The sequence below is a fragment of the Epargyreus clarus genome, unplaced genomic scaffold (assembly GCF_041222505.1).
Source record: "Epargyreus clarus isolate Ecla_fem2 unplaced genomic scaffold, WU_Ecla_fem_2.2 ptg000025l, whole genome shotgun sequence".
Classification (NCBI taxonomy): domain Eukaryota; kingdom Metazoa; phylum Arthropoda; class Insecta; order Lepidoptera; family Hesperiidae; genus Epargyreus; species Epargyreus clarus.
In genome coordinates, this window is record NW_027332232.1 from 563,002 (window position 1) to 578,782 (window position 15,781).

General features: G+C 45.6%; 1 protein-coding gene across 1 annotated transcript in view; it reads right to left on the bottom strand.

Moving 5' to 3' along the window:
- The window catches only part of sli (slit guidance ligand), a 147,837-nt gene that overhangs the window by 6,946 nt on the left and 125,110 nt on the right, over positions 1-15,781 (bottom strand). The window contains exons 19-33 of the mRNA XM_073087123.1: positions 15,490-15,650; positions 13,831-13,960; positions 12,954-13,131; positions 11,903-12,012; positions 10,509-10,678; positions 9,741-9,954; positions 8,742-8,881; positions 8,169-8,338; positions 7,692-7,865; positions 4,776-4,851; positions 4,073-4,174; positions 3,510-3,642; positions 2,917-3,026; positions 1,821-1,934; positions 378-526 (exon numbers count right to left, since the gene is read on the bottom strand). Coding sequence (XP_072943224.1) covers positions 378-526; positions 1,821-1,934; positions 2,917-3,026; positions 3,510-3,642; positions 4,073-4,174; positions 4,776-4,851; positions 7,692-7,865; positions 8,169-8,338; positions 8,742-8,881; positions 9,741-9,954; positions 10,509-10,678; positions 11,903-12,012; positions 12,954-13,131; positions 13,831-13,960; positions 15,490-15,650 — 2,131 coding nt within the window. The remainder of the gene's footprint in view (positions 1-377; positions 527-1,820; positions 1,935-2,916; positions 3,027-3,509; positions 3,643-4,072; positions 4,175-4,775; positions 4,852-7,691; positions 7,866-8,168; positions 8,339-8,741; positions 8,882-9,740; positions 9,955-10,508; positions 10,679-11,902; positions 12,013-12,953; positions 13,132-13,830; positions 13,961-15,489; positions 15,651-15,781) is intronic.

The following is a 15,781-nucleotide window of genomic DNA, read 5'->3' on the forward strand; positions in this document are numbered from 1 at the left end:
CGGAGTCCTCCTGCAGCACGTGCGGTGCGGCGGCGGAGAGCAGTGAGTGAGTGAGTGAGTGAGTGAGTGAGTGAGTGACTAACACTGGTGACGGCGGAGTCCTCCTGCAGCACGTGCGGTGCGGCGGCGGAGAGCAGTGAGTGAGTGAGTGAGTGAGTGAGTGAGTGAGTGAGTGAGTGAGTGAGTGAGTGACTAACACTGGTGACGGCGGAGTCCTCCTGCAGCACGTGCGGTGCGGCGGCGGAGAGCAGTGAGTGAGTGAGTGAGTGAGTGAGTGAGTGACTAACACTGGTGACGGCGGAGTCCTCCTGCAGCACGTGCGGTGCGGCGGCGGAGAGCAGTGAGTGAGTGAGTGAGTGAGTGAGTGAGTGACTAACACTGGTGACGGCGGAGTCCTCCTGCAGCACGTGCGGTGCGGCGGCGGAGAGCGGCTCGTCGCCGCCGCAGCCGGCTGCGGTGCGGATACTGCGGGCAGCATTCACGAAGTCCACACGCTTGTGGTTGATCCAGGCCTCCTTCAGACACCCTGGGGATAACATGTTAGATGTCAATGTCAATGTCTAGCGGACTGAGGGTCGTGGAGAGGCGGACAGAGCGATCCTTCCCCGGGCCCCCAATCCTTGACCCCCAAACACAATTTTGCTAACCCTTTCGAACTAAAACGCAGTAGTCGAAGTGTTCACATAGAAAAAATCTGCGTACGAAGTGTTATTAGCTAAAAAAAAAGATTTTGTGAGTCCTACGCAAGGCATAAATTATATGAAATTGTACCTCCTACTCCCGGTATAATACAAATGAAATTGTACTTCCTACTAGGGGCATATATGTTATTGTACCTCGAACTAGGGGCATATAATATATGTAATTGTACGTCCTACTCGAGGCATATAATATATGTAATTGTACCTTCTACTTCAGGCACTAAATATATGAAATTGTACCTCTTACTCAAGGCATAAGATATATGAAATTGTGCCTCCTACTCCAGGCACTAGATATGAAATTGTACCTCCTACTCCAGGCGTAAAATGTATGACAGTATCTCCCAGTCTAGGTATAAAAATAAAAACGTATAAATGAATATTATATATTCTTCAATATTAACCTTTTTCTTTGTTTGACATATAACATTTCTAAAATTTAATATTTATTAGCGAAACAATCCGATGGTGCTATAATACAGAATGTGTTCTTTTTCAAAATGATCTTCAATTCCCGGCTAAGGATTTTCTGAATTATTATTAGAATTGAATATATTAATCTGTACTTGCTAAAATAAGGTACAGTTTTGGTATTAAATAGTTTAATGCAGTTTTAGTTTTTATCAAAATGCGCCTCGAACTCTTTTCAGCATTTTAGCTGCCTTATACTTTCGGAATTATCCCTGAAAGCTCACTTGAAAAATACAGGGCTAAATATTTTTAACTTACATATTTATGTGAAATAAAATGAAACATATTAATGTTATATAGGGCTGCGGAGACAGTTACAAATAGTCAATCGGATTTTTTTTTCTTATACTAATTATGACAAAAACAAGATTCAAATTGTAATATTAAGATTTAAATGCACTTTATTCCAATTTCATTTATTATTTATGATTAATGTTATTACAGTACAATAAAAATATCAATCAATATTTAAACAAAAACTACTAAGATTAACAGAAAAAAATTATAAATAAAATAAATGAGCCAAGATCGCTGCCCCGAGGAAGTGTACCCAAGATACTAGCAGCATTACCTAGCTGAATTGACAAACTAATTTGTTGTAAGATTCAAATTATATTATAATTATTATATTAATATTATTATGATTACCTTTAAAACTGGTTATGTTTCGCAGATGCCATTTGCTGAAGGCGTCCTTGCCGACGTCAGCCGGCACGCCTCCCAGGAACATCGGGCGTTCCAGCCTTAGGTATTCTTTAGTACCTGGGAACAATATACAATATATTTATTAAAATTATTTTTTAAATTATTTCTTTATTTCTTTAGAAGTGAGATTTGTTATGTTAGTTTTGGTATCATTATTTGAATGTTATATAATTATAAAAATATTACTATAGTCCTTTATAATTATATCGTATAGATATTGAATATTGTTAATTTTTTATTTTTTTTTCCTAATAGCATTTTATAACATAACTATAAAATATTATTTAGTATGTAGTTGCTCAAGCTGTACGCACCTGTAGTTGAGGTGGCACTTAAAAAATCTCTCAATGTTTTATCAAAATAATTTGTATGCGTCAGTGTTCACCTTGTTGGTGCGACTTTTTAATAAATAATCAAATAAATAAATAAATCTCTATCTCTATATATCTATACCTATATATCTAATTTCCTCAGAACAATGACTAGTAGTATTCTGAGCTAATTTCGTATGTTAGAAATGAGACATACATATACACGTTCAAAAATTAATTATTATTAATCGCCGCGGTCGAATAAAAATGTTACGGTGACGTAAATGACGGAAAAATGATGATATTTTCTTTAAAATTAGCCTTTTTGTTTAATTCTTTTTTCTAAATTAGCAGTTTGTCTTATATAATTCGTTATGAATAGAAGATTCGTTATATAGAAGCGTCCAATGTTGAAAAAAAATCAGGATTTTTTTTGTTTCAAAATGAACCTGTTCGATTTCCAGCTAAAGTAATAGACTAATAAAATTAATGATGCAGTTTCAGTATTTTTCTCTAATCTTTATAATTTCAGTTCCGGCCCAGAAGGTTCATTTGAAAAATTGACCCTGTATGTAAAACAAGAGTTTCTGTGAAAGTTACAATAGATATTTAGTAGCTAACTTCATTGTGTCAATTTTCATCTGTCGGTTTCCAAAAAAGTCACTCCTTTTTTTTCCTAAACGCCCAAAATATTTAAAATTAAGTTTTTATAATAATATTTACTCTACCTTCATTTATAATAGACCTGGCCGGACCGTCATCCACACGTAAGGTAAAGTTCTTCTTAACCGCCAACAACTCCGCCTTGTGGTAAGCGCCATCGGAGACCATTTCGTAGCTGGAAAGAAAATGTATTTAAAATTATAAATAGCATCGAATATAGCGCGCTATTTTCATAACTGATAGCATGCTAAACGGTTGGTAGCTGTCAATAAAACACGGTTAAAATAACGATAACGTTTAATATAACGGAATATTTCTATAACGGATAGCATGCTATTCGGTATGTAGGTGTAAATAAAATATGTTTAATCACAAATAACGTCTTATATAGCGCGCTATTTCTATAACGGATAGCATGTTATACAGTATGTAGCAGCAAATAAAATGTATTTAATAAAGCATAACTTGTTATATAGCGCGCTATTTTGACTATATGTTTTTTAAAGAAAGAAACAATTTTATAAAATGACTGATTTAGCCCGTTGGTTGCAAGATACACATAGCTAAGATTATTATTCTTTAGTTAGGTTTTTAATAAAATGGTTGTTTTAGCCAACTGATTACAAAAAAGACAAACTTAAGAAAATGTTCAGTCTACCTATACATGGTGGAAGTGGGATGGTTCCCCACATCATAGCTGATCCTGATCCTGCCGTTGAAGAGTTCCACCGCGAGGTGCTCGCTGTCCCCGAAGTACATCAGCACGCCGTGGTGCTGGCTCGTGCTGAACACTGGGACAAACATATTGTACCTGTTATATAGTTACATTTGTAAGTAGGAGATTATACGTATGTATTTTTTTCTATATATAATATAGGAGCAGCAGACGGGCATGCTTCACCTGGTGGTAGGCTACTGCCGTATGGACAGCTGTAATCAATCCCAGATAGGATTAGATTCCTACCTGAGGTTGGAAATAAGTGCCGCTACCTCTGAGTACTAAGCTGGAACGCCTCAGATAAGTATGTCCCTTACCACACTTCAAACCAGAACACAGCAGCGCCACACTGCTGTTATAACAGAAATAGGTGTTGCGGTGGTACTGGAGTCGAAACAACACCAGGGTTCTACCACTTTCAATCTCGCATCTTTGTTCATGGTGGGATTACGTGGGATTTGCCCATTTGGATTGAGCTTGGCCCAGGATTAATATAAACTTACCCAAAGTCACGTTCGCCTGTGGTGCCGTCCGTAGAGGCTCCAACTCTACCATAGAGTCGTTGTAGTTGAATGTCAGAGACGTTAGGTATTCGCAGAGACGACCTGAAATTGCGATAGATTTGTTCCATTATGTTAATCCATTATGCAAAAAAATGTTATGATTTTATAAAATTAGAAATATGTCATAGACTCATACGCCGACAAATACGCGGAACAATGCCTACATGTGCAGTTAAGACGTGTAAAAACACGAAATCGAAGGAAAAAGTGCGGAGAAATATCGTTTCATTCGTAAATGATCTAAAAACTACATTTTTTAAATATTTTCCAAACACTGAAATAGATGACAGTGACAATTTCAATTGTCAAAACTGCTTACATTTTCTTGTTAGTATTTGTTTTTAGTTGAGTAATTTTTACTAATCTATGGTAATAGGGTTCCGTTTTACCCTTAGGGCACGGAACCCTAAAATGATTCTAAAAAAAAGCGTCATACATAAGTTTCTGAACATCTAAGTTACAGGTGAATAACATCATCATCATCATCATCATCATCAACCCATTCCTGTCCCACTGCTGATCACGGGTCTCCTCTCAGAATGAGAAGGATTAGGTCATAGTCCACCGAGCTGGCCAAGTGCGTATTGGTAGACTTCACATACCTTTAAGTTTTTTTTTTGGGGAATAACAGTTGAGTACATACCAGAGTACCCCGGAGCGCATTTACAAAGGTAGTCGTTAGAGGCGGCGAGCAGGGGACGCTCCACCATGATGTCATCCTGTAGAGAAAATAGCATTTATTTCAATAAAATATGTATATTGAACAAATGTAACCTAACCTAACTTATATTATAGATACGAATGCTTGTTACGCTTTCACGCATTAACTACATAACTGATTGTTAGGAAATGTACACACGTTGTCTGGGGGTTCAGAAATGGACATAGGTATTGTCATCGAACTGTGATCGCAAGCAAAGCGGCAGATCAAAACCAGTATAAATATGATAATATTATAGAGGCGTTCAAAGGCACATCTTGAAAAGTGGTAGGGTTCAATGCCTGACTAAGGAAGGAAAGAGGGGAGTGAAGGGAGACGGGAAGGGACGGACAGATAGAGGGAAAGATTGGAAGGAGGAAGGGGTCAGAGAGTGGGGGGATGAGGGCAATGAAGGGGGAGCGAAAATGGAGGGAAGGAAAGAGATGCGAGTGAGAGGGCAGAAGTGAAGAGGGGAAGTCAAAGGGGGAAACGGGATGTGCTCGCAGGGCGAGGTCCCCGGGGCGGCTGTGTGTGTGTGTGTGTGTGTGTGTGTGTGTGTGTGTGACAGTGTACACACCTGCAGCCGCATGTCCCCCGAGGGCAGGTAGCAGACGCCGTGCACGCAGTCGTGGTGCGCGCAGGGCGAGGTCCCCGGGGCGGCTGTGTGTGTGTGTGTGTGTGTGTGTGTGTGTGTGTGTGACAGTGTACACACCTGCAGCCGCATGTCCCCCGAGGGCAGGTAGCAGACGCCGTGCACGCAGTCGTGGTGCGCGCAGGGCGAGGTCCCCGGGGCGGCTGTGTGTGTGTGTGTGTGTGTGTGTGACAGTGTACACACCTGCAGCCGCATGTCCCCCGAGGGCAGGTAGCAGACGCCGTGCACGCAGTCGTGGTGCGCGCAGGGCGAGGTCCCCGGGGCGGCTGTGTGTGTGTGTGTGTGTGTGTGTGACAGTGTACACACCTGCAGCCGCATGTCCCCCGAGGGCAGGTAGCAGACGCCGTGCACGCAGTCGTGGTGCGCGCAGGGCGAGGTCCCCGGGGCGGCTGTGTGTGTGTGTGTGTGTGTGTGTGACAGTGTACACACCTGCAGCCGCATGTCCCCCGAGGGCAGGTAGCAGACGCCGTGCACGCAGTCGTGGTGCGCGCAGGGCGAGGTCCCCGGGGCGGCTGTGTGTGTGTGTGTGTGTGTGTGTGTGTGTGTGACAGTGTACACACCTGCAGCCGCATGTCCCCCGAGGGCAGGTAGCAGACGCCGTGCACGCAGTCGTGGTGCGCGCAGGGCGAGGTCCCCGGGGCGGCTGTGTGTGTGTGTGTGTGTGTGTGTGTGTGTGTGACAGTGTACACACCTGCAGCCGCATGTCCCCCGAGGGCAGGTAGCAGACGCCGTGCACGCAGTCGTGGTGCGCGCAGGGCGAGGTCCCCGGGGCGGCTGTGTGTGTGTGTGTGTGTGTGTGTGACAGTGTACACACCTGCAGCCGCATGTCCCCCGAGGGCAGGTAGCAGACGCCGTGCACGCAGTCGTGGTGCGCGCAGGGCGAGGTCCCCGGGGCGGCTGTGTGTGTGTGTGTGTGTGTGTGTGACAGTGTACACACCTGCAGCCGCATGTCCCCCGAGGGCAGGTAGCAGACGCCGTGCACGCAGTCGTGGTGCGCGCAGGGCGAGGTCCCCGGGGCGGCTGTGTGTGTGTGTGTGTGTGTGTGTGACAGTGTACACACCTGCAGCCGCATGTCCCCCGAGGGCAGGTAGCAGACGCCGTGCACGCAGTCGTGGTGCGCGCAGGGCGAGGTCCCCGGGGCGGCTGTGTGTGTGTGTGTGTGTGTGTGTGTGTGTGTGACAGTGTACACACCTGCAGCCGCATGTCCCCCGAGGGCAGGTAGCAGACGCCGTGCACGCAGTCGTGGTGCGCGCAGGGCGAGGTCCCCGGGGCGGCTGTGTGTGTGTGTGTGTGTGTGTGTGACAGTGTACACACCTGCAGCCGCATGTCCCCCGAGGGCAGGTAGCAGACGCCGTGCACGCAGTCGTGGTGCGCGCAGGGCGAGGTCCCCGGGGCGGCTGTGTGTGTGTGTGTGTGTGTGTGTGTGTGTGTGACAGTGTACACACCTGCAGCCGCATGTCCCCCGAGGGCAGGTAGCAGACGCCGTGCACGCAGTCGTGGTGCGCGCAGGGCGAGGTCCCCGGGGCGGCTGTGTGTGTGTGTGTGTGTGTGTGTGACAGTGTACACACCTGCAGCCGCATGTCCCCCGAGGGCAGGTAGCAGACGCCGTGCACGCAGTCGTGGTGCGCGCAGGGCGAGGTCCCCGGGGCGGCTGTGTGTGTGTGTGTGTGTGTGTGTGTGTGTGTGACAGTGTACACACCTGCAGCCGCATGTCCCCCGAGGGCAGGTAGCAGACGCCGTGCACGCAGTCGTGGTGCGCGCAGGGCGAGGTCCCCGGGGCGGCTGTGTGTGTGTGTGTGTGTGTGTGTGACAGTGTACACACCTGCAGCCGCATGTCCCCCGAGGGCAGGTAGCAGACGCCGTGCACGCAGTCGTGGTGCGCGCAGGGCGAGGTCCCCGGGGCGGCTGTGTGTGTGTGTGTGTGTGTGTGTGTGTGTGTGACAGTGTACACACCTGCAGCCGCATGTCCCCCGAGGGCAGGTAGCAGACGCCGTGCACGCAGTCGTGGTGCGCGCAGGGCGAGGTCCCCGGGGCGGCTGTGTGTGTGTGTGTGTGTGTGTGTGTGTGTGTGACAGTGTACACACCTGCAGCCGCATGTCCCCCGAGGGCAGGTAGCAGACGCCGTGCACGCAGTCGTGGTGCGCGCAGGGCGAGGTCCCCGGGGCGGCTGTGTGTGTGTGTGTGTGTGTGTGTGACAGTGTACACACCTGCAGCCGCATGTCCCCCGAGGGCAGGTAGCAGACGCCGTGCACGCAGTCGTGGTGCGCGCAGGGCGAGGTCCCCAGCGCGGCGTGGGGCGCAGCCTCGCAGTACCGCCCCGCATAGCCGGCTGTACACGCGCAGCGGTACTCTTCTAACCCGTCTACGCAGGTTGCACCGTTCTAGAAAAGAGGATGATTAATCAGTTTCCATCATAATCAGAATCAGTTTATCCAACATAAACATTAGTTTTCATTAAACATGAGTTTGAAATGACGTCACTACACGCTAGTATAGAATGGTTAGCGTCATATGAAATCGACAGATTATCAAAAACATTATTTTTTGTTAAAAACAAAATGTGGAAAATATATAAAATACGACGTCTCAGCTTAAGAGAAAAAGAAGTCACGCGAAAATCACACCATTTTTGCTTTTAAAATCAACGCGACTGTGTGACGTCACAACACTAGAGTAGTCCCCACCTGGCACATGTGGTTGATGCAGTCGTCGGCATTGACGGTGCAGTTCTGTCCGGAGTAGCCCTTGGGGCAGCTGCAGGTGTAGTGGCTCGTGTGGTCGGTACACGCCGCGCCGTTGGCGCACGGGTTGAATTCCGCCGTGCAGAATGGAATCTTCTTCTCGCAGAATTCACCTAAAAAGGGGGGAAAAAGGGGTTAACTTTTTTAAAATAGTTGATTATCACCGCCGCACCAATTTCTGCCACATAACAGCAGTGTTAAGCGCTGCTGTGTCCTGCTTTGATGGATGTGGTAAGGAAGACATACTTTCCTGAGGCGCTCCAGCTTAGTCCTCAGGGGTAGCGGCGCATCAGTGGCTGACCTCACGTAGGTCTAACCATCAGGTGGATCATGCTCGTCTGCTACTCCTATATTATACATGTTGCCAGATCCTAGCTCATTGCAGGGGTAGCGGCGCATGTGTGGTCAACCTCATATAGACTCACCTTATCTGGGATTGATTAAAGATGTAATTAGCAGTAGTCATATCAGATGGACTGCATGGCCGTCTGCTACTGCTATGCTGGACCAACTCACCCATGAACCCCGGGGCACACCTGCAGCTGTACCCCTCCAGGTGGTCCACACAGCTGGCGTTGTGTTGGCAGCGGTGCGCCACACAGTCGTCGATGTCCACCTCGCAGCGGACCCCCGTGTAGCCCGGCAGGCAGGAGCAGCTGGGGAGAATGGGTGTTCAGTAGGTGGTAGAACAGATAGGTGGTACACAGTTAGGTGGTAGTAATAGTTGATGGTAAGGAAGTGGGTAGCAGATTTTCTTGAGTGTGATCACGTGACTCAGATCGTGGTAGGTGGTAGTGGGAAGTGGCGATGGTAGATGGTAGTCATGGCGGTAATGGTGGTAGTAGTGGTAATGGTAGAAGTGATAGCGGTGTGGGAAGAGGTGGTGGAGGTGGTAGTAGTAAGTGGTAATAGTAGGCAGAAGATTCGTAATATAGGTAGGTGGTAGTGATGGTGGTAGTGTTGGTAGTAGTGGAGGTCGTGGTAGTGTTAGTGGTTATGGGGCAGGTACAGTTAGTGGTGGTAGTGGTAGTAGTGCTGGTGTTAGTGGTGGTGGTAGTGGAAGTGGTAGTAAGTGCTGTGGTTGTACTGGTATTGGTGGTAGCGTTAGTGGTGGTAGCGTTAGTGGCAGTGGTGGTGGTAGCTGATAGTGGTGGTTGTCGCGGTCTTGGTAGTGGTTGTGGTGGTGTTAGTATTGGTGGTGCTGGTAGGCGGAAGTGGTAGTGGTCGGTGGTTGTGGTAGTTTGTAAAAAGGTGGTAGTGACAGAGACAGGTGGTAGGTGGTAGTGGTAGGTGTAGATGGCAGTGGTAGGTGTAGGTGGTAGTGGTAGGTGTAGATGGCAGTGGTAGGTGTAGGTGGTAGTGGTAGGTGTAGATGGCAGTGGTAGGTGTAGGTGGTAGTGGTAGGTGTAGGTGGTAGTGGTAGGTGTAGGTAGTAGTGGTAGGTGTAGGTGGTAGCTGTTGATGATAGCGGTAGGTGGCAGTGGTAGGTGGTGGTGGTACAAAAAATATACTCACTGAAACCTCCCCTCTTCAAGTAGCTGGCATATGCCATTAGCGCATGGGGAGCCATAGCATGCATCGATCTGCATGGTGCACGTGTCCCCATGGAAGCCCCGGGCGCAGCGGCACGCGAACCCCCCGGCGGGGGTGGGGGCGCACGACCCCCCGTTAGCGCAGGGGTTCGTGTAGCACCGGTCGCACTTGGAGACCACGTCGGAGGGCGGGGGGGCTGGGGGGACAAATAAATATGAATAAAGAGACGGAAAATTTAATTGGGCAAGCGCGAATCGAATTTAAATACAGGGTTCCGTACCACCAAAATATCATTTGTGTATATTTAGCATTTTTTTATAATTGTAGTTATAATAATGAATGCATTGTGAAAATTTGAACTGTCTGTTTATTATGGTTCAATAAATAAAACGAAAATCGCCGAAAAATAGTGATTCCTTGTATGGCGACCGCTATTAATTTAGAAGATTTTTTACTTTTAACTGTTTAACTTTTTACTGTTGTTTGTTATAGCAGCCACCGTTAAACATACTCTGTAAAAATTTCAAGTGTCTATCTATTACGGTTCAGGAGATAGAGCCCTTTGCCTGACGGACAGACAGCGGAGGCTTAGTAATAGGGTTCCGTTTTTACACTATGTGTAACGCTAAAAAATGATTCCAAAGATATGAAGTTTGCCAATACTTGTCCAGCGCGGTGGACTATGGTCTGATCCTGAGGGACCATTCTGAGGGACCCGTGCCCAGCAGGGGATGACGATTAAGTACTCACCCCCACACTCGAAGGCAGCAGCGGGGGTGCTGAGCAGCAGCTTGTCCCGCATGCTCGCTGGGGCGGCGCACCGCGCGGTCCCGGGTTCCACGTACTCCCCGGCCAGGCGGGCCCAGGCGGCCAGCCAACGGAGACCGCAGTCGCAGTAGAGGGGGTTCGAGCCTAAAGCACTGGGGGGGGGGGGGGAGTAAAAAATGTTTTTTAGTTTGTTTTTATATAGGAGTAGCAGACGAGCATGCAGTCCACCTGATGGTAAGTGCTTCAGTTTTCCTTTTTTACCCGACTGTCAAGGAAGGGTTATGTTTTTCGCGCGTGTCTTGTATGTTTGTCTTTCTTTATTTGATCGGATCTAACAAACAGCTGGATGAATTTCGACAGTTAAGGTGTCATTATATTCATCTCAATGACCCGAGTGTCCTTAGATAGGTGTTAGAAAAAAAATCAAAATGGTGGATTTTTGGCACCGAAATAGTAACAAATTAAAAACAAGTTAACCGAACCTATCGAATAGGGTATCAAAATAATGAAAATCAAAAGGAGATTACACATACAATACATATATACATAAAAATAACACATCGAGATGACTGTCTGACTAAATGAGTAAGTTGTTGTGCTAGAGATCAACGCAAAGGGAAACCGCTGAACTTTAGCGTGCTGGAATTTTACACATAGCTTCTTTATATAGCGTAAATGAGCACTACGAGGATAAATAAAATAGGATAATATTGTTTGAACATATTTTGATTTTGAAGCACATACCTACTATGAAACTTTGCATTTGGCTTTCAAGATAAAAATAATTAAACGCCTATATCACCGTTTTTGGAAATTCTACTTCACCCTTTTTAGTGCAGCCGGGTTTTTGATTTTTTAATTAAATTACTTGTTATAATGTGGCAAAGTAATGTAAAATGTAAAAAAAAGATATATTGTAATTGTTCGTACGAACTCAGAAACCTTCGTGGGCTCATTCACAACAACTTTGCTCAAGATCGTCACATCAAATGCATAGTTTACTCTATAAAGGACATATAGACGAACATTCATTTTTATATATATAGAAAAAAATGTGAGCCGTCACGGGACGCCTGGCAGATGTGAAACATCGACATTATTTTGTAAAAGTAATATGCAGAAAATAACATATTGTGATAGGAACAAAATATGTCATAATGATAAAATAAAATATTACGATTTTTTTCCAGATAACGATGACTATTTATTGAATTCGATTGCGCATGGCGACGCGTCGCCACACCGTACACACTACTGCATATAGACTGTATATATATACCATCGTATACCGGCATCGTATACCACGGCATGCGTCGCCACGCCAGAAATCGGTTTTACGTGCGGCTATAGATGTTTCACATCAAAAGCATACTTACACATGGGAGATAGATTCTAAGTCTCTGAACACACCGTCAGCGAGCATCGATATGTTGTTGCCGTGAAGGGACAGAACCCGCAGCTGTGTTAGCCCTTTGAGGGCGTCGCGCTGAAAAATACATTTTTTTATAATATAAGGATTTATGAAGGTACTTCGAAAATGTCATAATTTTTTTTTTATGATATAGGAGTAGCAGACGAGCATGCAGTCCACCTGATGGTAAGTGGCTACTGCCGCCCATGGACATCTATAATCAACCCTAGATAGAATTAGACATTCCTACCTGAGGTCCGCTACAGATGCGCCGCTACCCCTGAGGACTAAGCTGGAACGCCTCCGAAAAGTCTGTCTCCCTTACCACACTTCAAACCGGAACACAGCAGCGCCTAACACTGCTGTTATTAGGTAGAAATAGGTGTGACGGTGGTGCCGCTGGAGTCGAACCACAAAGGGTTCTACCACCTTCAAAATTAGTGTAGCGCTGCTGTGTTCCGTTGAAGTGTGATAAGGAAGGTATATTTCCGATCCGGTTATCCGATGTGTTCCAGCTTAGTCATCAGTAGAAACGCTTGTCGACCGACCTTAGGTAGGACTATTTTTGTGTATTTTAAATCGAGTGTTCTTTTTGTAAATTATTTTTTACAAAATACACAAAAGAAGAGTAACTTCCTTCAAACCAGAACACAGCAGCGCTACACTGCTGTTATAACAGAAACAGGTGTGACGGTGGTGTCGGAGTCGAACAGTTCTACCACCTTCAAGGGTTCTTCTTATCATGTACGGTTATTATTATTATTTAAACTACAATTTTTATTTATTTTTAATAAATACACCAAAGGAGTATACTACTAACATATGTACATTTACACAACTTAACTGTACGCTCTGGAGTTGTTACGCGCAGGTTTTGTTAGCATATACTCCGTAACGTCAGGGCACACTGCCGCAGTCCCGCTGATATCTACAATTTACTGTTGCGACGCGACTCGTTCCTATATTCAGAGCGGACTAGAAGTTTGGGGCGGACTACACACATGCTGTTCACACACCTGTACACATCTCAGCCTGTTGTAACTGACGATCAGTGTTGACAACTTCGTGAGGCCTTCGAAGGTGTTGTTGGACAACACCGTGATCTTGTTGTTGGAGAGGTCCAGCCTCGTCAGCTGGGTGAGATGGCGGATCTGCTCTGGAGGGATGCTGGTGAGCTCGTTTGATTCTAGGTACCTGGGAGGATATGTAGAGATGTGTTTATATTCTAACACATCTTGAGATCTTTAAAATTATAAATATCTTATTTAATAACTTTTTATTTTGTTGTAGATATTTTTTGACAAAATAAAACATAAGATTATCACAGATTATTTATATAACAGAATAAGGAAGTATACAATTTGGGGGATATATAATTGAAGGGGACAATTTTGGGGATATAATTGGGGTAAACATAATAGGGGACACACTAGGAAGGAGACGAAACAGGGGAAAGTGGTTTTACAAAGAAAATGTGACGAAATTATATTGAAAAAACATTTTTTTGTTGAACATTTCAACTCTTTCAACCTCTAATAAGGGCGAGGAGGAGGTTAACACGATCGCTTATTTTATGTAGCATACAAGCATGACTATTTAATAGCTATATCCTATTATATTGACCCTTTACCCTATATGGTATAAGTAGAAAATCTGCTGCGATGGTAGGGTTGTCAATCTCGCTCCGACATGCCATTTGGGGAAAATATACGATTTTGGGGATATATAATTAGGGAACGATATTTAATTAGGAGGGATTCACAATTAGAGAAGGGTCCATTTGGGGATACACAAATGGGAAGAAATACAAGTAGGGGGATACATAATTGACGGGGGCCATAATAGCGAGGATTTGGAATGAAGGGGGTTTGGACGATATGAGTAGCAACTCACAGCTCAGTGGTGTACGGTGGTAGTCGTGGTGGTAGGGCTGTCAGCCTTGCCCGAGCGCAGCGCACCACAGTACCGGCGCAGCTGCAGCCGGCGGGGCAGTAGTCCGCGGGCAGGCAGCCCTTGTCCTCCGCTGCAATCATAGGGGTGGTTTGAGAACCACTGCTCCTGTCTTCATTTTGTATGTGTGTACTTTAGTGGAACTTTTTTTCCTGCTTGCTTTCTTTATTATATGGGAACGTGTGTAAACACACCTGTTACTCCCTCTCACTCTGTGTCTGTGTGTGTGTGTATATGTGAACATTTTTCTCGTTCTTTCTCTCCTTCCTTTCTTTCATGTATGTGTGTGTGTGTGTGTGCCCGCCAGTAAATATATATGTACGTTTGTGCACTTGTTTCGCTGTCTTTCTCGCCTTTTCCTCTGTCTGTGTGTTCGAAGGCATGTGTGCGTGTGTTTCTTTTTTACTTGTGCATGTATGTATGTGTGACTGAAAGTGTGTTTGTAAGTATGTGCACGTGTGTGCATATTTCTTTCTTTTGTATCTTTCTCTGTGTACATGAGCTTTTTACTACGTGTGTGAGGGTATGTATGCCCGACAGTGTTCTTGTGTGTTATGACTGTGTGTGCACGTGTTTCTTTCTCTTTTTGTCTTCGTGCCTCTTATTATCTGTATGCGTCTTTTTGCTTGTGTTTGTAAGTACATGCGCCAGTGTGCATGTATTTCTTTTTGTCCCCCTTTCTTTGTTTGTGTGTGTTTTCTGTGTCTGTGGTGTAAATGTGTGTACTTTTACTACTTACGTGTGTGCGTGTGTATGCCTACCAGTGTTCTTGTGCGTATGTGTGCGTGCACGTATGCACATATTAATTTTTATCTCTCTCTCTATGTGTCTCTTTTTATCTGTTTGTGTGTGTTTCTGTGTCTGTGGTGTATATGTGTGTACTTTAACTACCTACGTGTGTGTACGTGTTTTTTCTCTCTTATTGTATCCCTCTTTATCTTTCTTTATTCTGTATCTGTATGTTAGTATGTCACGTAACAACGCAGCATGTACCCACGTGTACACTTGAAGTCGTGCTGCTCGAGGTGCTGCAGCGGGCGCGCCCTTCTTTTACTCTTTTTCTCCTTCTGTATGTATGCTAACGTGTATGTTTGCGCGTGTGTATTTGTGCGTGTGTGTGCACTTGTTTCTCTGTCTTTCTCTCTTTCACTCTATTTGTCTGTGTGTATGAGCGCATATGTGTGTTGTGTGTGCCTCATTTTTACTAAAATTTGTGCATCTATGTATGTGTGACCGCCATGTATGTTTGTAAGTACATGTGTCTGTGTAAATGTATTTCTTTTTCTCACTCTATCTAGTTTATGTGTTTGTTTGTTACTAGCTACGTGTGTACGTGTGTGTGTGTGAATGCGTGTCAGTGTTTCTGTGTTTATTTGTATGTGGGCGTATGTGCACGTGTTTCTTTCTCTCCTTGCTTTGTGCCTCTGTTTATCTCTCTCTCTGTGTGTGTGTGTGTGTGTGTGTGTGTGTGTGTGTCTGTGTGTCTTTTGGTCTGTGTTTGTAGCTGTATGTGCGTCTTTTTTTTTGTGTTTGTGCCTGTGTTTCTGTCTGTCTCTGTGTGTGTGTGTGTGTGTGTGTGTATACAACGCAGCGTGTACCCACGTGCGCATTTGAAATCGTGTTGCTCGAGGTGCTGCAGCGGGGCGCCGCGCAGCGCCGGGGGGCCCCCGCACGAGGCCCCGGCGGACAGGCGGCGCGCGCGCAGCCACGCGGCCAGCCACGCAGTGTGGCAGCTGCACTCCAGCGGGTTCGATGCCAGCGACCTGTGAAGTAATAATGAACATGGTTTAGTACACTGATGAATTTTAAGATCTACCATTTGTAATGTTTAGGAAAAAAATGTATAATTGGTTGCTAACGAATTGTTTCTACTCTTTAACCGATTTTTTTACAT